Source organism: Melanotaenia boesemani, chromosome 18, assembly GCF_017639745.1.
Source record: "Melanotaenia boesemani isolate fMelBoe1 chromosome 18, fMelBoe1.pri, whole genome shotgun sequence".
NCBI classification, from domain to species: domain Eukaryota; kingdom Metazoa; phylum Chordata; class Actinopteri; order Atheriniformes; family Melanotaeniidae; genus Melanotaenia; species Melanotaenia boesemani.
The window spans coordinates 592,157-617,073 of NC_055699.1; the positions used below are offsets into that span (position 1 = coordinate 592,157).

General features: G+C 43.4%; 1 protein-coding gene across 2 annotated transcripts in view; it reads right to left on the reverse strand.

The window, feature by feature from the left end:
* Positions 1 to 6,950: 6,950 nt before the first annotated feature.
* gfod1 (glucose-fructose oxidoreductase domain containing 1) overlaps positions 6,951 to 24,917 on the reverse strand; it is a 33,364-nt gene continuing 15,397 nt past the window's right edge. For both annotated transcript variants that reach the window (XM_041968863.1, XM_041968864.1), the window contains exons 2-3: positions 11,151 to 11,344; positions 6,951 to 11,038 (exon numbers count right to left, since the gene is read on the reverse strand). In XM_041968863.1, coding sequence (XP_041824797.1) covers positions 10,304 to 11,038; positions 11,151 to 11,344 — 929 coding nt within the window. In that variant the 3' untranslated portion in view covers positions 6,951 to 10,303. The remainder of the gene's footprint in view (positions 11,039 to 11,150; positions 11,345 to 24,917) is intronic.

The following is a 24,917-nucleotide window of genomic DNA, read 5'->3' on the forward strand; positions in this document are numbered from 1 at the left end:
CCCTGCAGCCGGTGGATGGAGCGATCCGTCCTCCCGTCACAGCCTCACCGGGCAAAGCCACGCAGCAGGAAGCCACGAGGGGACAGCTGCTGCTCAGCTGACCGGAGACTGATGCAGAAAAGCCTCACAAACGCTTCCAGCCAATAAATCAATATTTTCCTCCACAGTCGCACTACTGACGCTCCTGAAGCTGGAAGTTACTGTCCAAATGGCTTCAAAACCAATTAAATATAAGAAGAAAAATGTGTCGTTGATTTAATCAAAATCCCATAATTTCTTAGAGAAAAAACAACGCAGTTTGTGAAGCTCAAGAAACATTCCTCAAACTCACTTTAAAAATGAGGCTTAACTAAAACATAGCTTTAATCTCTCATATGAACCTAAGCTAAAGTTGCTGCAGATTATTACTTCATGCACACACTGAATAAAAAGAAAATCCTGCTGTGATGGGCAGAACTAATGAGGGGTGAGACCACATGTCCTGTGAACACAACAGTCACATGGCAGAAACTCATCCACGCTTTTTTTTACGTATTTTAATCTGTCCTGCCCATGATCAGAGCTCAAAACTGGATTAAAACCAGATCAAATCTTAGCTTTTTACTCTGTTCTTATATGTTCAATAGTGGACCAGATATGATCCTGTTCTAGTGTTTAACTTCAGCTTTTTAAGGTTGGTTTCATCAGTCATTTTCACACAGGCCGTATCATATCGAGGAAAGGACAATGTCCTCTTGAAGTGTCTTATTCTCAGCTATTACAATGAATTAAAACTACATAGATGGGGATTATACTGGGTTTCAGCTCAAGCAGACTGCAATTTGGTAGGAGTAGTGAGTTTTAGACTATGAACAGGCTGTAAGGCACACTCAGGTTTTTACCATGTAAGGTTGTAAAGGTCTTAGGTGCCTCAAAAAGACCGGACTCCAGCACCCCAACCTCCTATATGTAAACATGTGTTTCCACAGGTCAGTTTAGGACTAAGGAATGTCTGTATCTGAAAGGTAAGGATGTCTTACACATGTTTTCAGTGGGATTCTCAAAATTGGCCAGAGACCTCACAGATTCCTCAGATCTGTTTAAGATGTCACTTCTTGTAATAAGCCATCATTTTTTATACATCAAGATGATGTCCGGAGCTCCTCTTTTACCTGAAAGTATTTTGCCACACCACTAGCCTAAAGTTATTCATTAAAAAATAGCATGATCCAGACAAGAAGATCTTCATAGGATGAAGTCATCATATCACAGAAACAACTGTGAAGACGCCAAGGACACCAAAAGAAGAAACAACAGTACGGCACCGAGAAGAGAGGAGAGGTCTTCAACCATACGATGGCTTCATCACAGAAACTACAAAATGCCATCACAAACTATTTTTCCACATCACCTGCTTCCACAAAATAAACAACACTCTTTTTTAATCATTAATTTACTCAGGAGTGTTAACTAAGTCCTCACTACTAAATATTATGCAACAAAACTTTAATTGTTGGGACACTGAAAAAACCCACTAGAACAAACCCAACGCCTCTCATTATCTCCAAAAGTCCCGTTTCCACCAGTGGTTCCGGCCCTGTTCAGAACGGGACCGTTTGGTACGGTTGTGTCCAGTAAACCCTGATCTCTGTTTTTACAGCCAACTGTACCCTTACCTGGAAGGTGGCATATTAGGCAAGTCTGATAAGTCCCATTTTATAAACAGTGTAAACTGTCTGATTCTCTTGGCTGTCCCCCTATCACCCACACTGTTCAAAGAGCTAGCCTTAGCTAGCTCCAGAGAGCATGTTGTGTGTCAATCATCACCCTTTTGGGTCGATTGAATATTCTGGCACCCGTCCCAGTTTTTGCCTAAATGAAAATGCAAATGGACCCCTTGGTGGAAACAGGGCTTTACTGAAGCATGGTGGTGGCAGCATCATCAAAGTCAGCAGCCCAACAGCTTCCAACATGGAGCTAGCTAGTCACACAAGGCTGCGGTCCACCGTCACCTGGCAGCAAAGCAGAACGGCTAAAAGGAGAAAAGCCACCGATCCGCTTTGATCATTGGCTTCGCTCCACAATCCGCAACAGAATTTCTTCATTAAAGAGCAGGAACCACTGTAGAACTGTACATTGCTAATACCTGCACCAACTGCTTGAGACTCCTGTAAACCTCACAGAGAGACTTCTAGGGAAATAAAGTCTTTAAATTAGGCTTTACTTATGGTTTTGGCACTGTCTAATATGAATAGAATAGAATAGAATAGAATAGAATAGAATAGAATAGAATAGAATAGAAATACTTTATTAATCCCTTCAGAGAGCCCTCAGGGAAATTTGGGTACCAGCAGCAATACAACACCAACAGTAAAGCAGGACAAGCACAAGACACAATAAATACAGGTACAAAGCAAAATAGAGGCAATAGAATGCAATAAATATAACAATAATAACAATAAGATAAGTTAAATAAAACAATATAAACAAGCATTGCACACAGTAGAGGTGGTACAGATTCCCAGTTCACTATTACACGTATAAGTTATAGCAACTGTTTGTATGGGTTATTGTGCATGTGTTGTATCAGGCGGACTGCACACCTCCCTCTCCCCCCTCCTTCTCCCCCCTCCCTCTCCCCCCTCTTTCTCCCCCTCCTGCCTAATGCAGAGTTGTACAGTTTGATGGCTCGGGGGACAAAGGAGTCTCTGAGCCGGTTGGTCCTACTCTTGGGGAGGAGCAGCCTGTTACTGGTCAGGCTTCTCTGTGCACTGATGACAGTGTGCAGAGGGTGACTGGCATCATTCACAATAGCCAGTAGTTTTTTTAGTGTTCTCCTCTCTGCCACTGTCACCAGGGAGTCCAGCTTCATGCCAACCACAGAGCCCGCCCGCCTGATGAGTTTTTCCAGCCTGTTAGCACACCTTTTTTGTCATGTTACCCCCCCAGCAGACAACAGCATAAAAAAGCGTACCAGCCACCACAGACTGATAGAACATCCACAGGAGTTTCCTGCAGATGTTAAAAGATCTCAGTCTTCGCAGGAAGTACAGACGGCTTTGGCCCTTCTTTTACAGGTGATCTGTACAGCATGTCCAGTCCAGCTTGTTATCCAGCCACAACCTGAGATGATGATGATATCAAAGGTGTCTATTTATATATATAAAGATCCACAGACTGCAGCATCTTACCCACTGCTCACCTTCACTTCACATGCAGTGGCTACAGCAGCCAGCAGGGGGCAGCAGAGGCTTCCAGATTTTAGCTGAAGCACAGATGAAATCTGGTGAGTGGAAACACAAGCTGCAGAAGCAGCAAGATAACGTTGCCGACATGTGAGTGCCAAGAGACGGTTAGCCTCCCCAGAAGGAATCCACAGGCAATGATCACTCCATGAAGCCGCAGAAGACCACACCGGGTTCCTCCTCCCAGCTAAGAACAGGAAACTGAGGCTACAGTTCACCAACACTGGACAAGAGAAGAAATCTTCTCATCAAGTGCAACCGACTAATCAGCAGCAACTGTGTGATTCTGTCATGTCAATATAGAGCAAAACATCTGAGGGATGCTTCCATCACCTTGTTGAATCTAAGACACCAACAATTAAGGCAGTTCTGGAGGAACAAGGTCCAACCCGGACTAGAAGGTGGACCTGATAAAGTGATGAAACAAACCCTGGTATCCCATCTGGTAGTATGAAGGTTTGGGCTTGGTAGGGTACTGATGGAACCTGAATAACAGAACTGAACATGGTTCAGATGATGTTTGTGAAGATGATGTTTGTGAAGCAAGCACGACTCGGTCAGTCAGCATCTGTAAAGCAACTGAAGGCAAATTCCAGCCTTGTTGTTCTTAGTTTCTTAGGAAACGATCTGCAGAAGCAGCAGATTGTCCTCCAGGCTTCAACCTGACCCACCATGACGAAATAAAGAAGCTCAATCTGACCCAGCAAAGCAAATGAGAACAGGCGACCAGTTTGGTGCTTCTTACTTTGAGCAGTGCATCGGAAAAAGAGAGAGAGGTTCTCTAGACAAGACCAAGGTTTGGCAACTGGCATCCAGTTGCTAGGTGACGGTCTCCGGGGGCAGAAGCACCTCTCTGAAGTCGTCAGTCTCCACAACAAACAGCTTTCTGCCCGTCCCACCCCCTCTGAGTGAAGCCCTTCCCCGACCTGGATGCTGGTGAAACAGACATGACAGATGATCAGGAGAAGAGACGAAGTTCAAAGCTGGAGCCGGAGCGCCTCCTGTCTTTATTTCTCTGCAGTACAGAGTCAGATGATCACTTTCCAGATGTACCCCTCCCTTGCCTCTGTCACTCTTATAAAGTGATAATTATCGATTAGAGCAAGGGGGTGACTGCTAATCTAGGTTCAATGAGGAGATTGGCTGCTGTTTACCTGTCTCAACTGTTAAAGTAAACCTGTGATAACCACCCCAAATAACACAAGAACCACCAATTATGGGTAAAAATAAGGAGAATGTATTACAAACAAACAAAATGTCAGTGACAATGGCCACAAAATAATATATATATATGACCCAGGTCTGCCCCTGGGCTTGCTTACCAATTTTCACCACTTACAACCTTGAACATGACAAAATCAACCCTCTGAGATCTCAGGGAAATATAGGACGTATAAATAAAAGGAAACAACAAGGGAAAAAAAAATGTGTTCAAAGTTCAACAAAATGGAAAAAGGAAATTAATTAATGAAACTAAACTGAGTGCACTCAGACTGTCCTACCACCCTCTCTCACAGAGAATGTCCAGGGATGCTGTTGCAGCAGGGATGGATGGTGGTGATGTGGATGGGTCCTTTGATGAAGGGGAGTAAGTTGACCAGACAAGGGAAAGATGTAGATGACCAGAGTAGAAGATGATGAATGGACCAGAGTAGAAGACCAGCTGAAGACTCCACAAAAAAAAAACAGCCAGGATATGTTTTCCAAAATTCAGTTGTTCATGTAGTTCTATTTTGAGTCACAGCTCTAAGTTGTCATTTATCCAACCATTTATATTTCCCGGGTAGACTTTCTTGTCTTGTATCTTAGACTCTTTTCCAAAACCAGCTCGATCGCCCTCTCTTAAAATCACTCACGCTGCAGCAGGCAGGGCACGTAGCAGGGAGGAGGACAAAGAGCGTGTATAGGTGAGATGACCACTCCCATCTCATTTTCTCATGCTAAAACACAACATAACTAATTGCCCACCTTATTTAAAGGAACAGGTTCTTAGTGGAGAGTTTAAGATGAACTTTTTTACATACGGAGTGATACCTCTCTATGACACCTTGTGGTCAGATTAAGAAATTACTTTAACCTGATAACAACAGATAAAACATTTAGTTTAGCTTGACCTAATGTGATAAAAAAAAATAAAATAACCCAGGAGGGGGATTTGGACTACCTGGGTTACACAGACATAAACAAAATGAAATAAACATCCAGACCTGAATCCTGAACATCAGCTCTCACAGCATGAATATGAAAAATAAAATTATATATATAAAAAAACGTTTTGTAAACCAAACCTGAAAAGAAAAATCAGTCAGGAGGGATTTAAACACACAGCATCGTTGCACCTTTCACAGCTGCTTCCTAAGATGTGACACCGTAGGCCCGGTGGCGCGGCCCGGTGGGCCGGGCCACCTCCAAGTCACACGCCAGTCACATGACTGACCGGTCACTGGAGGAGGACAGAAATGTGTTTCCAGACCTGCTTGGATCACCAGTATCACTACACACTATCAAGTCAATTTTACATAGTCAACCTTTAAAAATATGAACATTTGAAGTGATTTTTGCCCCTGTCCAAGTAAAATGAGTAAAGTTATGAAAGGCGAACTTAATGCTAACATGAAGCTACACTGCAGCGGTGCCAAGACAAATGCTCACAAATGGTTTTACAATCTTTATTTTTCAAAAAGAAAAAATCATATGAGACACGTCATGTGTGAGGGCTCACGTCTCCCTGGAGATCTTAAAGATAACCATGGGTAGCTGTCATCCTTCTAAGGACACAAGTCCCAGCCCATCAAGCACCAGAAGAGCTGAAAGTACTCCACACCGAGTACAACAGCAGGCAGGAGGTGTTTTTATCCAAAGCTGTGTGATGGTTTCATGGCAATACTGCAAACAGCAGGTGTGAAATGTGATCACCACAGTGTGGTGTGATGGGTAAAAAAACCAAAGACGTCTGCAAGCAGCGTGTATAAGACGTCAGAGCTTTGATCTCAACAGCGTGAGAAGGGACGCGTGGCTTTGGGTGTGATACAACTACAAAAGAAATCACAGTACTAATGCATGTTTTTAAAGTATTTGTACATATTTTCATAATTAAATTGATATGTGAACATATCTGATATCTCTATATAATTTTTGCACCATAAATACAGATTTTAAAACAATTTGTATTTGTCTTTTAGTGTTGTGAGCATTTCTTGCTAATCTGGTTGTATGCTAGCACTAGATTAGTTTTAAGATAATGTGGAGAAACCAAGGTCATTTTTAGTTTTCAGAGTGTTTCAGGGACTACACATCAACTCAGCTGATCAAGATTTTCACATTAGAGCTGAAAATAACTTTAAAGATGCTAAAAGAATAGCTCCATGTTACTTAGCGCTGACTAAACTAGGAGGCTAGCAAGGCTGCTAGTTGGTTGTAAAGTTAGCTTCAGCGTGAGAACGTGGAGAAATATCCGGTAACCAGACATATTTTGTATAGGAAGACACAGAATGAAGAAACATGGAGATATTTCTGAGCCTTGTTCGCCCTCTCTGGCCACCCCATGTACAAACGTCTAGCTCTGTAGCTTATCTGAACGTACAAGGAGCCCTCCGCCCTCTAAGTGTCACATAGATGAACGAATGAATGATGCATTTTCTATAGTTTCCATTACCTCCATCTCACCAGAGCTGTACCAGTAACTTTGGTCCTAGTATCCATTAAAAAACAAACCCACTCATTCTCTGCAGATATTTTCATTTATTTAGCCATCAAAGAAAAAAAATAATAAAAATAAACCACTTTGGGACCATCTACTATTTTTCTGTTTACTTATCCAGAATCTCTGGTGTAGGCAACACAAGACTAAATCATCCCTGGTGGAAGAAGTCCAGATCCTAATGACAGTTATGGGTCTCTTATCAGACAAAGGGGAAAGTCTGTAGACTCAGCAAGGTGTTTGGAACACGGGGCAATAATTCACCTCGATGCAGCTCAAACAGATAGCTTATCAGTGCTGAGCTCTTCATTTCCAGGCAGGCTGTTTGGTATTGGGTGGTTTTATTCCTAAAAGAAATGAGCAGAAGAAAAGTTGAAAGAAGGTTTGATAAGAGCTGGGTGTGACTGAAGGAGATCTTCACAGAGTTTTCCAGTGTACAGCAGGGATGTTGGGTTCAGGCTGTCGTGCATGCTGAGTAAACATAAAGCTTTCCATCAGAGTGTTTGACAGATTATTTTGGTCAGCACGGGAGGAAACCGAGAAACAGTCTGTACAGTCCACAAAACTTCAACAGCAGAATCAGAGAATAAATACTCGAACAATCCTCAAACATGTTCCAGTTCCTTGGCTTTTTACAAAGAGAACACATACAGTACTTGTTTCATTCTGCAGACAAACACTTAATTGTTTTTAATGATATTTTCATATTTACATTTTCAGTAGTTGTTACACAGACAGTAGAAACTGCACAGGGGATCAGAGGCATTAAAAAAACTGTTTTGTATGAAGGCCGGGAAGTGCAAGACGATATGCATCCAGTAAAACACTTTTACAAGTTTACCGAAACGCAATTACAACGACAGGTGTTTCAACAAAATCTGTGACCCTTCACAATCTGTGCCTGCAGGGAGCCTCTGCAGAACGTCTCAGAGGACCAGCAAAGACTTGAAAACACTTCAGTTCATTATGATGCAGGTGAAGTAACATTCTGATAGCTGTCAGAAATGTGTTTTCAATAAACGTGTTCAAGACTTTGCTCGTCTTCTAAGACATACATGCAGAGAAATGTACGCTATCGCCCCCCATGGTCACAGATTCTGATGGGTCACAGATTTTGGTAAAACACCTTTGTAATTGTATTTCGGTAAACTTGTAAAAGTGCTTTACTCGATGTAAAACTGCTTTGCATTTCCTGGCCACAGTAGTTTTGGCTTGAAGGTCAGGGTCGCTTTGATCAGTAGTTTCAGCCATCTTTGCAGCCACCACCTGACTCTGATCTGAGTTTGGATGCTTCTCAGGATCTCTGCTGCAGGAAACGAGGTTAACGAGAGCAAAACCAAAACAGATGTTTAAAGATGTTAAAACTTAACAACTGGAAATAAAAACGCGTTCGAGTATTACAAGCAACAATCAGGAGAAAAGGTTGAGACACTGTGGGTTTTGGAGGTTAGATGGGACTAGTTGAACAAGAAGGCTGATATGAGCTTGTAGCAGGGATGTTTTGACCAGATGAGTTCTGAACTGTTTGTTCATGTTTAGATGCTTGTAAAAGGCATGGATCCATGTAAACAGGAAGCTGTGCTAAAACAGAGACCTTTCATGTGTGGAGATACTGTATGGAAACGCAGCTTAAAAGCTTAAAAGATGCTAAATAGTTGAAAATCATCTGTTCCTGAGACTGAGAGCTGATCAGAATAACAGAGGATGCTAATCTCAGCAACCTTGAATCATGAGTTCACAAAGAATTCTAAAATGCTGACGTCTTGTTGCATTTTCAGACCTCACCACAGACTAATTCCCCAAGACTTACCGAGAAGCTTCTGAAATGTCCTGATGAAGCAAATATTGTTTTACTCTACGGAGTCGCTCTAAATACCACAAGGCTGAGAATATACTTGCTTTATAACCTTGCATTTGTGTTGGCAAGCGACTCCATCGTGAGCATCACATACCTGCATGGGTACAACGCCTGTTACCAGAGGTTTCCACTAGGGGGCGCACTAGAGCACTCAGACCGGATAGAGCTGCTAGATTTGAGAGGAGGACGAATGTTTTTTACTGGCTGGAGAGAGCTCAGAGAAGGGACTGTACGAAGATGGATGCTGAGTTAGTTGTAGTTAGGGGGCGCCTCAGAGTTCAGTGGTGGGGCTTTAAAACACCAGCCAGTAGATTCCACTGCTGCTCAAAAGTTTTGGAAAACTTTCTTATTGGATTTAATGGGAAAGTTTTTCCAAACTTATGACTGCTAGTGTACAAGAACAGCTGGATTTTTGTTAATTATTTGATCATCGGTCTTTCTGTGTGTTTATTCTGCTGTATAAGTCATATTTAAAGCCTTTTATTTCTTCTGGAAGATGAAGAACTTTTTGTTTTTTATAATAAAAATGAGCATTTTTCACATTATAAAGAACTCAAAGCTGTTATTTAAGGGTTTCCAGACATTCAATCATCCCTGTATTCCAGACACTGATTCTAACCAATGATCCTGCGGGACATTGTAGTAAATGAAATCTATGTCTTGGCCACCCCATTAAAAATCTCCTGGATACGCCCCTGGACATCATGTAGATAAGATAAATAACAAGCTGTTTTTGATTAAAAGGACAAAGTAGAGATTTCTTGTACAGGAAAGGAAACCTTGCATGACTTTTTTTTGTCACTGTATATTGAAAATAAAATTAAATAAATTAAGTTGACCTTCAAGAGGGGGCGGGGCACCCCCACAATATAGCAGTGTTTGCCCACCACAATATGGTAGGGAAACACTGTCTAGCCAATGCACAGCCTGTTTCTACTGCACACAATAAGCAGGAGGTAAAACACGTGAAACACCAGCAAACGACAGTTTGTTTTGTTGTCTTACAAAGATACGGAGCAAACAGGCAGAATATTAAGCGCACTGACTTCTTTTTAACATTCATTTTGTAAAACTAGAAGTACTTCAGATTACAGCAACAGCTGAGCCACACAGCATGAGAGGACCAGGGCTCTTCTTCGCTGGGAGCCAGTAAGGCGGCGTTTCCAGACAGAAGAGAAGGAACACCTGTTTGCTCCAGAAGACGACAGGGTGGTGAAAGCATCTCCGCTCTGCTACGTGCCAGCTTGTAAAACGGGGATATTAGCAGATTCCTGCAGACGCTAATTCCCTGGTCCGACTCCCCTGTAGGCTTGATTTACAAGTGCATCTCACTGGAGACTCATGTCCTCCATGACAAAAAAAGGAAAAAATGAAGCTTCCATATAAATAAAATGGAGATTATTAATCCCATTGCTTTTGCTGTAGTAGCAGAAAACTGCTTCATATTGGCATAAACTCTGTAACAGTAAGAACAGGTTTGACGGTATCAAACTGGTGAGTTTAACAGATCCCAGCTGGACGCTAACAGTAGAGCGACATCCTGCTCCGGCGCATGGCCTCACTGATCAGATACGCCGGGCTGACCTCCGGCTCCTCCGTCATCACCACAATGTTCTGCCACTCTCCACACTGGTTGGACTTCTTGATCGTATCCACCACGCAAAGGGCATAGAGACAATCCTCAAAAGTGGCAGCCATCGTCAGAGGCCTTCCGTCCCAGGTCCGCCGGTCGTCCTGGTCCTGAAAGGCCTCCCGCACCGCCTGGATCATGCGGATGGTCCCAGTGAGGTAAGGCGAAGGAATGTCACTGAACGCCTTTTCCGGTAAGGAGGCTTTCTCCAGAGGCGTGGTGTCTTTGAGCAGGAGTTCAGGACCACTTCCTCCATCGCTACAGTTCTTTTGTCCGTACAGGTCTGTGCCGGTAACCGTTAACCTCCCCACCGTCCCCACCGCTATCACCTCCTGCCTGAACTCCCCGGGGACGTTGAAGTTGAGCGTGACGGTGCAGCAGGCGCCTCCTTCCAGTACCATCTGAAATGTGCAGAAGTCATCACTGGTGATCTGACGGATGCCCTGGATGTGGTCCGTCTGTTTGACGAAGGTCTTGAGGAAGCCGTGAACCTTCACGGCCCGCTGGCCCGTTAGAAATGTAAGCAGGTCGATGATGTAGCTGCCCACCGAATGCAGGCCGCCTCCTCCCATCAAGTCATCGCAGCTCCAGTTGTATTTCTTCCCCAGAAGGCTGCCGCTGTGGACCTTTGGGTGAAAGAAGAGAAGATGTGACAGGACATTTTTATCTTAATTATTGCCAAGAAGCATCAGAATGAATAAATAAAACTGGATTCTGCTCTATTTTTTATCAACATACCTGAGCTTCACACACCAGAAGTTCTCCAATGTACCCCTCCTCTAACAGCTTCTTCATCTGAACAAAGGCAGGCAGGAAACGGAGCACATTTCCCATGATGCTCAGCAGCTTTGGGTAGTACTGGGCAGCAGACATCATTCTGAAGGCATCCAGAGGAGTGGCGGTCCGATCACAGATGACATTCTTGCCAATTCCTTAAAAAGATGAGACCATTAGGAATTGGACGCAAGCTTATTTTTATTTATTTATCTGGCAGCAAAAATCCTGTTAATCTAAAGGAGAGAAATCCTGATTTAGCAGCATTTAGAAACTAAATCTCTTCCCTTGAGGGAACACTGCAGCGCTGCCAAAATGCACCAGCTCCCACACTTTCTGGACACAGAAGATTCACAGAAGACTTTCAGGACTATGTGGTCTGGTAAAACTGCAGAGATCAGAGTCTTAAATGGGTTTGACTCATTACAGGAGGCCTGATAGAAGGTTGATTAAAAAAAGACGGGTACAGGCAGATGCAGGGACAGCTTTATGAAAGCTAATCAAAATGATTTCCAGCAGATCAAAAGGCCACAGGTGCCAATAACACCCAAACAGGACTGAGAGGAGGCTGGAAAGTGATGTGAGGATGGACACAAAATGAGGTTTGTCTGATGCAATAATTCGAGAGGAATGGTGCTGAGCTGATCGCTGACAAGTTAGAAGTCTTTAGACTTATTTATTGTTGAGTTTCCACACAGAGACATGAAACACTGCAAATATTTCTGCATTTCAACAAAATAATGCCCCCCCACTTCCCGCTCTTTAATGGTTAAGATGAGTTAGCCACGAACACTAGCTCACCATCCACTTTATCAGTTCCACCTGTTCTAACCAGCCAATCACACGGCAGCATGTAGTCATGTGGACGTGGTGAAAACCTGAAGTTCAAGCTGAGCATCAGAATGAGGAAGAAAGAGGATTTAAGAGACTTTGAACGTGGCATGGTTGCTGGTCTGAGTATTTACTGGGATTTCCACCTACAACCATCTCCAGGGTTTCCAGAGATGGTCTGAAGAAGAGAAAATATCCAGAGCAGCAGTTGTCTGGACCAGGATGCAGCAGAAGACACACCGGGTCCTCCTCCAGCTAAGAACAGGAAACTGAGGCTACAATTCACACACACTCACCAACACTGGACAATAGAAGATGGAGAAACGTTGCTGGTCTGACGAGTCTCCATTTCAGCTCCACATTCAGATGCTCGGCTCAGAATCTGCTGGAAACATCATGAAAACATGGATCCATCCTGCCTTGGATCAACGCTTCAGGCTGTTGCTGGTGTAATGGTGGGGGGAGATTTTCTTGGTCCACTTTGGGCCCCTTAGTACCAACGTGGTCTGGTTTAACCAGCACAGCCTACCTGAGTATTGTTGCTGACCATGTCCATCCCTTTATGACCACAGTGGAGCATCTTCTGATGCTACTTCCAGCAGGATAATGCACCATGTCACAAAGCTCAGATCATCTCCACCTGCTTTCTAGAACATGACGATGAGTTCACTGGACTCCAACGGCCTCCACAGCCACCAGATCTCAGTCCAGTAGAGCAGCTTTGGGATGTGGTGGAACGGGAGATTCTCATCATGGATGCAGCCGACAAACCTGCAGCAACTGTGTGATGCTGTCATGTTAATATGGAGAAAACCTCTGAGGAAGGTTTCCACCACCTGCTTCATCTATCACACCAGGATTAAAAAGGTCCGACCCGGTACTAGAAAATGGTCCTGATGAAGAGGACGACCCGGTACTAGAAGGTGGACCTGATGAAGAGGACAACCCGGTGCTAGAAGGTGGTCCTGATGAAGAGGACGACCCGGTGCTAGAAGGTGGTCCTGATGAAGAGGACGACCCGGTACTAGAAGGTGGACCTGATGAAGAGGACGACCCGGTGCTAGAAGGTGGTCCTGATGAAGAGGACGACCCGGTGCTAGAAGGTGGTCCTGATGAAGAGGACGACCCGGTACTAGAAGGTGGTCCTGATGAAGAGGACGACCCGGTACTAGAAGGTGGTCCTGATGAAGAGGACGACCCGGTACTAGAAGGTAGACCCGATGAAGAGGCTACTGAGTGGATATGTACACCATGGCTCCACCTACTCACTCCTTCAGCTGTCAGAGTATAAAGTCCTGGCTGAGGGCATCTTGGTTCATATGAGGTCTTGAAAGTTCTGCTACTAGCTCCATCTGCCCGAGCCAGAACATTCATCCACCTGACCCAGTTCTGTGGAGACACTAAACTCTTTTAACTGTTTAGGTTATTCTGAGTGTTCTGACATGTCGTGTCAGACTCAGCGTGACCTTTTGGTCCCCGTGAGAGAAGCTCTGAAGGGCTGAAGCTTGCTCCGGTCTGTTGAGTCAGTGCTGCTGCTACAGCCTGAGACAGGGTGTGTTTGTGAGAGACATTACTGATGCACCTGAACGCCAGGTACAATCACATTAACCCTTAAAGCACCTCTGATGGCCACTGCTTCTGAGCACTATCTCTGCTATTTTCAACCACTTCTTAGGACGGTAGTGTAACTCTGTGGGGTAAATTGTGATGATATCTTACTCGCTACGGATGTTTTCCAGGAATTTCTAACCCATCCAGGAGGTTTGCAATCCAGCCACTAAATGTAGTTTTATTCAGAGACTCTATCTGGTAAATCCACAATGATCCATGATAACAGCATTATTTATCACATTTCACCATAAAAACATCACCATCACTACTATGTTGCTAAGAGACCTCTATTTAGACCTGGACATGATGATGAAGCCACTTCCTGTCAGACTTTCCACCAATCAGAGAGCTTAGATTGACGGTAACGTCCAATCAGGAGCAGCCAAAGATCAACCAGTGAGCAGAAAGTTCTATGTGTGTGTGAAAAGAAGAAAAATAATGCTCCGCTATGGCTGGAATAAAGCCAAGAAGACGTTTCTGATGCACGGTGGCGCCACAAAGCAGCTGAGCTGGAGTTGGTTTAGTGAGGATAGCAGGTAAATAGTAGCAGGAATAACTGGAAATGAGGAAAAAGTGGAAACATGGAAATAGTTTCTGTTGTGTGTTTGTTTCAATAACAATATTTTTCTCCTGAAAGCCAAGACTTGAGAGAACGATGAGATGAGAAAAGGTTTGGTCACTGTTGATCTGTGTGTTATTTCTACAAAGTTCTGTTAGTAATAAATTCTGCTTTCTTCTTCTGGTCGACCTTTATGCTGCTTTATCTATTCATACATTCATTTTACATCATTTTACCTCCCAATCTGACAGCTGAGAAACATCATGATGCTGACTGGGACAGTAAAAAATATATGTTGAAGTTTCAAGGGTTAAACCAACTGGAACGCAGGGATGCTGGACTACAGGTGACATCTCAAATTCTGTGTTATCTTCCAGACATCCAGACAGATCAAACCAGCCAAAACGTTAGCTTTGATGAAGCTCTACGGTTCGCTGACCAGCAGCTGTAACTTGCACTGATTGTGCATCTCTTCATAAATGCCCAGCACTGAGGGCTGGGTTCAGTAGCTTCGCTTACTCTGGACTGGCAGAGTGAAGCAGAGCTCAAGACGCAGGTAAAGCCCGGAGGGAGGACATTAATGGAGCAGAATAAAAGTCCTCCAGCACAGAAGCTCAGTCCCTAAACATTAATCATTCATCTAACTGAGAGGCTAACAAAGAGAGATTCAGTGGAACAGGACAAACATTACGACAAAAATATAGTTTATAAAGTACTGCAGATGCTACTATGAATTAACAAGAAGCTGCAGTGAGATCAGCTCCACAGAGGCCACGAGGGTTGCTGTTAACCCAGCATGAAATCAGTAATGCTGTGCAGGGGATATGAATTATTTCTGAAGGAGCAGGATCATCTCAGCAGTTTGTATAAAAATTAATGTGTTCAGCGATATGACTGTAGGAAACCGTTTCACTAATATGCAGTCATTTCAGGTATGGTGCAGTGTAAGGGCCAGAATTAAGAGTATCGCACACCCAGCAGCTTTAAAAATCAATCCAGGCTCGAGCCAACTTTCAATTTGACCGATGTGTCATCTTAAAATGATCGTCTGCATTGAAAGAATACCCACAATCCTTTGTCCTGAGGAAGATGAGAGTGATGAACATGGAAAAGTACCTATCCCAGAATGGGCCACTAGGTGGCAGCAGCTGAAGGAGGACTGGTCATACTGATCATATATTTCTTTTTAAAACGCAGTCAGCTTTCCATAGACTCTGTTCAGCTGTTTGTCACACTGGTTTGCAGGCTGTGTGGCTCAGCTGGTTTCTCCTGATACACTGGACTCTTCAAGATCTGTTATGATAAGTTTCCATGGCAGCGGAAAAAACTAATTACCAGCAGGATCGACTAATTAAGCGCTCCAAAATTAAATTAAACTGAGTGATATAACACATGGGATCCCAAACAAACTGAAGAGGAAATGTAGAGAAAGCAGGACATGGGCCAACACAGAGGGAAAAGAGGAAATTCAAACCGTTCCTTCCAACCATTCTGATGGGAAATGTCACTAGCTAAAAATGGACAAGCTTGAAGTGCTAACAAGGATACAAAAGAAATACAGATAATGCAGCGTTTCACAGGCGTAGCTGCAGGAAGACGTCCCGAACTCTAATACTAACACTGTACAAGCAGCTAAAAGTAGGAGGTCCAGCAGCGCTTTGGCTTGGCACAAGAAACCCTCTGCACACGGGACATCCAGCTGCTAACAGTGAGTCAAGAGAAGAAATGTGCACAAGCTGCTGAGAATGATGGGAAATCCTCTACACAAGAGTCAAGAAACAACAGTGTGTTCAGCCAGAGGCTTCTTCAAGTCTGTAGGATGACAGCCACCAGCCTTTTAAAATAATATCACTGCAACATTATGATTTCCCCTCAGGGGATTAATCAGGTGTTTTTCATTCATTTGTTTCATTCATAAAACGCTTACAACTCTCTCCAGTCCATCACTGCTGTTGGCGAATTTCACCTCATCACCTGGGCATTGCTGATTGGTTCATGGTATAACTTGAACGCCACCATTCACCACAACATGCACAAGACTCTCACCTACGGCAACTCCCCACGGGAGCGGCAAGGCTGCGGAAGGAAAGGCTGGACAGGAAGGTCAGAGTGGCTTTAAGTGAGGGTGGAGCTCTATGGGTGTAATTACTTATTGTTTTGTTGTTGCATGTTCCATTATGTCAAGATAGAAACACGCCATAGAAACATCACAATAAATTCAACCTCAGAGAAACCAAACTTCACTAATATAGAGAAAACATTTAAATCTGCTTCTGAAATTCCGTCTGTGGGTTAAATACACACTGACAGCCTACACAAAGGGTGCCGTGCCTGAGGAAGCCAGAAATAGAAACGCTAGGAGAAGCAGTTGGAAGTGATAGCCATCTGTCATGCTTGTGCACGTGCTCCTGCAGGGCGAGGGTCAGGATGACAACACGTCAAGAAGCTCATAGAGCAGTTTACTCTGAAGCCTTTTCTGCTGTTTAATTCATTCTGTGTCCAGACAAACGATCATGAAGCGTCCTGCATCACTGGTAAATTAATTACTGCTGTCTGCTTTGTCTTTGTCTACACTGGAAGCAGCTTGGATAGTTCAAGATGTCACACCTTCACAATAATAACATAAAAAAGTCAAGTGTACACCAGCTACAGTGAAACCACAGAGACAGACCCTGAAGAGACAGACCAGCCACATCTTTCTGTCAATTATCCCCAAACTGAATTTAGCTTAAAGCAATTACAAAGCAGCGAGGGAGGAAAAACAGAAACATGAGCACCTTAATATTCACCTTTATGCATGCTTTGGACTAAATCTGAAAAAGAGGAAAATGCTAAAACACTTTTCTTTACTTCAGCGGTTGCTGATCCATCCAGCTGTCAACATCAGCACGTCCACACTGATTTCTGACAGCAGGATGGATCAGCAACCGCTGCAGCTGAAGACAAGGAACAAACCAAAAAAGTTTCCTCCAAAGGGGGCGCAGTAAAAAAAAGTTTGAGAACCAGTGTAGTAAAGTGTTAAAGTGTGATGGACATCATCATGTTTTGAATTTATTTAGTTTGTTTTACATATTAGTTGAAACCTTATCAGTAAAAAGAGGATTTCCTTGTTGAGCCAACACATACGCTAACTCAGGCTCAGTATAGAGGCTTTCTAAAGATTTGTTAGTACTACTCGTATTTATAAAAGTCATGAGAGCCTGTTACTGGACCTCTTACAGTTCTCATATAGTAAGGGCTTTGGGTTGATGATGCCATCATCTACCTGCTTTAGAGAGCCCACTCTCATCTGGAGAAATCAGGCAGCACCTTGAGGATCCTGTTTTCTTTCATTTCTCAAGTTCTAAGCAGCTGGCCTGTTATATGAGAAGCTGCATAACTTCCAGGTGGATGCCTCCACCACCACCTGGATGTATGACCACCTAACAGACAAGTGTGTGAGACTGGAAGGTTGTGTGTCTGGCATGGTGGTCAGCAGCACTGAAGCACCACCAGGGACTCTCACCATTTCACTTCACACTGTACACCTCAGACGTCCAGTACAACTGAGTCCCTTCATCTGCAGAAATACTCTGATTACTCTGCACCTGTGGGGAGTATCAGCGATGGACGAGAAGCTGAGAACAGAGAACTGGTCAGTCAATTTAAGGGACTGTGCAGAAACAATCACCTCATCTTGAACACAAAAAAAGAGATGATTTTTTACTTCAGGAGGAACAGGACTAAACAAAAGACTACATCCTGGGAGAAGAGGTGGAGGTGATGGAGGAGTACAAGTACCTTGGAGCTTAGCTGGACAACACACAGGTATTTACACGAGGGCCAGAGCAGACTCTTCCTGGAGGAAGCGGAGATCATGTCGAAGCCTAACCCTGAAAGCAGTGTTAGCACAGGTGGCCATTCCTCCGCAGGTCACCTTCATAATCTAATCATTTTATCTTATTAATGAGTACAGAAAGAATGCAATATACTAATAAATGTGAGCTTTAATAAGAAAAAAAAACTAAACCCATAGAAAGGCTCATTTTAAAGTGGTCTAATTCTGTAATAGATGCTTCCCTCCACTCATTACTGACCTGGAGTTTATGTGTTAAGTGTGTTCCTAGACTTAATGGTGTGTTACAGTCTTTAGAGTTTAGATGGACTACATCGAACACACTGGCAGGGATGATAAACAACAGCAGGTTGCATTTAAGGTTATATTGTCTATAACACAGCTGCAGGTCCATTACTGCCCTGCAGAACCACGAATGATGAAAAGCATTAGCTCCACTCAGCCATCTTCAGGCCTCAACTAGTGCCCGTAATATTCATGGAGTTTAGCATTCTGAGATGCGTTTGAGTGCTGCCATTAACCCTGCACCACAGCTATTTGCTGCCGAGATGCACACTAAGAGTGGCTTTTACACTAAAAGCACATGCACTACGGGTGCGTACAAAGCAGTTTTCTACTGTATGTCAGCACACTGGACACTGAAGGTAGTGATCATCACATTATTGTCTTTACTAGACATTAATATTGTCCATAGAGGACGAACAGATATTAACCACTTTAAAAATGGATGAATGTAAATACATCAGCTTCTTGCCACATGATAAGTTCAAAAACAGGCAACAGACTGGACTGATTAACATTTATTTCCAAACCAGAAAACCTGAACAGCCACAGCGACTTTATGCCGAGCTGTGGGTTCGACTGTCTTTGGGTTAGTTCTTGTTAGATGTCTGTTTTTAGTTTTGTTGTCATGTTGGTCTTTGTGTTTGAAGATATTTTCTGGATTCATTTAGATTCTAGTGAGTCCTGCTTGCGGTTTTGGTTTGTGGAGGTTTCCTTATGCATTCTGTGGTGGCAAATCCGGTACAATAAATTATTCAGTGATCACCGTTCTACCAACCAGCTAGTTGTCACCTCATTATTTACAACTGCTGGCCGCACAGTTACCAGTGCAGACCTCATTGATCAGATCAGTATCTGGTTTCAGACTGGATAACCGCCTGCAGTTTGCCTTTATATAGCCATCACTAGGTGCCCAGTAGTCTTGATTTTGGCTCTTTTACTTCAACATATTTAAAAAAACTACCGTTTCTTTTGTTCATTTCCAGATCCTCATCAGTCCTATACCAGTTTGTTATTAACTGGCTCTAGTTTACTTTGTAACTTGTTATTAGTTGTGTTATTTAGTCCTGGTTGCAGTTCTTGTTAATCCTGCCATTGCACCACCTTTAGTTTCATTAGATAAACCCCAGTTCCCTCCTCTGCCTGCCTCCAAGTCGTATATCGTGGTCCTCCCACCTCGTCACCTCTCCACTATGACACTAAAAACGGACCTGCTGCAGGCTGGATACAACTCGGTCAAAGCTAAGTGTGTGTTTATGTGATCAGGCCTTCACCTGCACCTCCCCCCGCAGTCCTCCAGGGTCTCATTAACTACTGAGACGAACAGCTTCCCTCCTCTCCACACACCAAACATGAACCATGGCTCCTAGTGATGGACCTGCCTCCTGCATTTTATCATCAGTTGAAATTAGCTTTTGTTGAGTGGAGGTCAAGCAGAAACCAAAGCCCACACACACTTATAATAATAATAATAATACATTTTAATTAAAAGCTGCTTTCAAAACACCCAAGGACACTGTACAAAAGAACATTAAAATAGGTAAACAATAAGTACAAAACAAAACGGGACGGAGGACAACATGAAGATGGAGAGTGACTAGATGGCGTAGGACTGTCTGAACAAATGTGTTTTGAGTTGTGATTTGAAGAGAGGAAGAGAGACTACGGCACGGACGTCGGGGGGAAGAGAGTTCCAGAGGTGGGGAGCAGAGCGGCTGAATGCTCGGCTCCCCATGGTGACGAGACGGGCAGGGGGGACAAGAAGCTGGAGAGAAGAGGAGTGAAGTGAACGGACCGGAGTGGCGATGTGCAGGAGATCAGATACATGTGTGGGGTCAGATTGTGAAGTGCTTTAAATGTAATGAGGAGAACCAGTTTTTTTTTTTGCTTGTGTAAATGCCAAACTGAATCATCTTGTTTGCATACAAACTGAATGGTTGGGGAAGCTATGTTTTGTTTTCATGCTCATTTCATTACATGATTACATAACCCTGTTACACATGTGAGACCTGCAGTGGACAACAGCCTCTGAGACTGGAGACTGTTATAAATATACTCCGCTGGAATCCTCTGTAGCTACGTTCCCACATCCAAAATGACCGACAGCCTTATAAAAGCCAAGTAAAATGTTCCAAAAGATAAGATTTTTTTTTTTATGGTAGCTCTTTCAGGGCCATGAAGGAAATCTTTGTGTTAGTTGAAGCTGTTGAGAAGTGAATGAAGAAGAGCTCAGAATACTAACGAGCAGCAGTGAACTAATAGTTATTACTTTAAAGTAATTGACTTATTCCTTATATAGATGCCACCACACATATACACACTGCTCCTCTGTGAAGCACATGACTCACTGCACATGATGGTTAATAAGTCGACTTATAAACTCGCTGCTGGGCCGGCAGAGAGGAAGAGTCATCTGACAAAAAAAGCTGCTTCAAGACAGGAAACTTTTCTGGGAAAGAAAACATGAAGTGATTCTATGATAAAACACACTGACATCAGAGTCACGGACGCATCGTCATTCTGATCAGCTGCTTGTTGGTGATGCTTCATTGTTGTCAGAGCTGCCATGAAGACGGATGCTGACACATACACCCACGTTTTAAGACCCACCTTCCCAGTATCCGGTTGGACCTCCGTTTCCTTCAAAGCTGCCTTCATTCTTGGTGGCAATAATTTAACACAGTGTTGGAAACATCAGAGATTTTCTCCACATGCTTTGTGACATGGTGCATTATCCTGCTGGAAGTAGCATCAGAAGATGCTCCACTGTGGTCATAAAGGGATGGACATGGTCAGCAACAATACTCAGGTAGGCTGTGCTGGTTAAACCAGGCCACGTTGGTACTAAGGGGCCCAAAGTGGGCCAAGAAAATCTCCCCCCACCATGACACCAGCAGCAGCCTGAAGCGTTGATCCAAGGCAGGATGGATCCATGTTTTCATGATGTTTCCAGCAGATTCTGAGCCGAGCATCTGAATGTGGAGCTGAAATGGAGACTCATCAGACCAGGAACGTGCTGGTTAAACCAGGCCACGTTGGTACTAAAACCTTGTTTCCACCAAAGGGGGCAGGGCATGAAAACTGGGAAGGGTTCCCTAATATTCAACCTGACCCGTCCTACATTTTTGGGCCCCTTTCGTTTGGGTACCAGTCTAACTGATCTGACCCAGAAGGATCAGACACACTGAAATCCATGGATTGGTTGAAGAAAAAAAAAAAAGTCACTTCCCGAGCGGCCTAGCATAAAAACAAAGCAGGAATGGTTTCTTGTTTAGAGCGGCAGATTTTCTTTTTGTTGATTAAACCTTCGTTTAAAATGGCGTCATGAAGCTCTGCCAAGAAGGAAGAAGACAGACTGGTGGATGCCTTTCTGTTGGATGAGTCGGGTTTTGGTATTTCTTTAAGGACGGTATCACGCTGCAACAGCGTCATGCTATTAAGCGGCTGAGGAATCAGCCTCCATCCGGCTGATTCTCTGCCTCTCAGGTAAGGTTAAAGCTGTGGGAACGCAACCAGATTACAGTTTACAAACCAAATCCACAGCCTCCCGTCCCGTCCTGACCCACACCGGTTGGTGGAAACAAGGCTTAAGGGGCTCAAAGTGGGCCAGGAAACTGGCAAGAACTGTTGTCTTTCTGTCCGATCTCTGACCTCAACCAGGCATTCTGGTCCAGACAGCTGCTGGACAGGTGTACCTGATAAGGTGTAGTATAAATACCTATGTCACTGACCGAAAGACTTACAGAATCTCTGAATTATCCAAGAGGAGGAAAATTAGGGAAGTGAAGGCCGAATCACGTGGTAGAATGCTTGATGATGTAAGGCAGTATTTTGGATTATTTTATCTCATTAAATACGTAAAAAGTGGATAATACCTTATTTTTATTACTGAGCCCGTTTACATATATGAGGGTAAAATATGAGATGTAAGTTTGTCCAGTAGGTGGGGTTTGTAAGTTGGCATGGAATTAAAGTTTGCAAGAAAGTATAAATATCCAGCCATACTGATACTGTTCATTGTACTTCAGACGGTAATGAGTGCCTACATGCTTTAACTGGGCTACTTTTAAACTCTGCTTCTGCTGAGTTTTTAATGTTAAATTTAATAAACATCATTCTGACTAACGTTCCATATAAAATGTTAAATGTGAGGTCACTCTTATCATTTCCTGTTTCCTGTCTTGGCCTGAACCAGCGACCAGGCCCAGTGTGACTGTTCATGACATGTCAGGTCTGAAGGCGTTGAAACTGACAACCATGACTCAGCTTGAGACGGCTGACTCAGCACTTCCTTCTGAGACCAGCTGGAATTCTTTCTCTGCTGCTGCTTTGAATTTTATAAGTTTATATGAAGGCAGACGGGGTGCACATGCAAAGCTTTATTGCCTCTTTCTTTGTTTGTGAGATAAGCTGAAAAAGCACTTCTGCAACGACAGAGACCAACAACAAGTTAGAAAACTCCTGTTAACACCTGCAGACCCAACAGTGGAAGTAATGCTACAGACTTTCAGAAGGAAATTCAATCCCTTCTTCCTTTCTAGGTTTCTCTGTTGAATTTTAGCTCCAGTCATTTTCATGCTCTCTGTATTGACCCACAACCTGAAAGGAGCAGGTTTACTTTGAAGCTCTGCACGTTAATCATGACTTTATGGCGTCTTATGTGGAAAAGTGTCCTCACTGATGGGACCACCAGACGGGGTCGGAGCGAACAGACTGAACATGTAGCTTCCAGGACAGAAAAATGAAGCCAATGCAGAAGCTGCTTCAATACTTTCTAACGGCCAGCAGGGACCTCATTCACCAGCAGCTTTTTCCAGAGTTTCCTCATCTACTTCGAAACATCTGACTGCTGCCATCTCTGAACCAAAAGAAGCGTTTGTGTTTTCTTCTGTTGTATTAAAGGATAATTATAAAGTCACAGTAATATTTATGCTAAACTGTTGGTTAATTAATTTACCCTATAAAGCTGTATGTGTCATATGTGAGACACACTGTTTCTGAGACCGTTTTCATCATTTTATGGTAAAAACTTGTTGGATACAACCTGATACTTGTCTTCTGCCCCCTGGTGGATCCCAGGAGCCAGAAGACTATGCTGCATATCACGTGGTTATAAATGGTAAACATATGAAAAATAAAAGTACTTAATTATCTTTTCACATTTTGTTAAAGGATCAAATAAAAAGGGTTTAAAGGGTTAAATATTTTCAGGTGTTTTCCTGCTAATTAGAGATACCTGACACATCTTTTCAATTAACAGGAGACTGGTCAGTCTGAGAGAAGATGCGAACTGTGTGTCTACAAACATGTTTGGGAATCTGACGTAGAGTTGTGAGAATTTTTTAAAAACAAATTCAGAAAGAATTTAAGAAAAATCTTAGATAGATATTAGAGAATGATACCAAGACGTCAGACCTGAGAGATTCATGAGGAAAATATTTCTAAATTAACTTATAGTTTAAGTCTTCTTTCATGCTAAATAATGTTAGCGATTTGATTTCTATCCCCATGAACGTACACAAAGATGAGAAGGCTTAAGGGACGGCTTGTTCTGTAAATGAACTGACTGTCAGCGCCCAGTTTCTGTGGTTCTCAGCCACTTTTTACAAGGTAAAAATACAGAACTGAAGGTTTCAGAAAGTGTTTCCAAAAACCAGTGGATGTTGTGTACATGGTACTTTCTCCAGCCATTCAGGTCTCTAAACATGCACAAGGACATGGTGACGTTTCTAAAGGCTGCAGAGAGCACATAAAACATAAGATTAATGGGTTAGCTGAGCACGGCCCTTCATAGAGAAACTCAACATGACATGGAAACAAGAAGAACTCATCTCCAGTGTGGGTGGCTGTGATGCCGTGAAGTCACTCCAAGCAGTTTGAACGCATGATAAGAATTTACTGTAAAGAAATGTTTTGTGTCCCTTCTGGCCAGAGAACGATCAAGAGCCACCATGGTGAGCTGGAAACCACTCAGCAGAAGAAAGTTTACAATGTCCTTCTTTAGTCTCTTACTACTGCGGCCTGATACTGGATAAGAGCAATAAAACATATTGGTGGACAGATGGAATTATGGGTAACCAGAATAATGCCAGGAATGCTCTAACAGTATATTGTAAAGGCAGACAGGTTACACCTCTCAGAGTGTTGTGTGGTTCAGGTGGAGTAATACTCATCCTCTACACACCCACACTCCTGGAGATCTTTCTTCAAGATACAAGAGGTTGCTTCACGAGGCTGAAGCATCAGGTGAGATCTTTCTACGGGAAAATGCAGCTGCTTCCTGCTGCTTTTGTCAGCATGACCCACACGAGGACAAGCTGGGGCATTCTGTGACAAAAATGAGATGGGTTGAAGGAGATATGAGTCCCAGCGTGATATAAACTGCAAATTAGGAGGATATTTAGTTGAAAAGTAGTGAGAGATGTACAGGGGGCACAAATTCATGTTTTATCCATCTTTCCATTAAGATATCCAAATAGTTCTGCATATGAGTGCAGAGGGAGGTCATGGCGACGGCGAGGGCTTTTGAATGTCAAAAGCAGGAAGTGACTGAAAAGGATCATAAGTGTCACACAGAAACAGCGTTCCACCCACCAACGCTCAACAGGAAGCA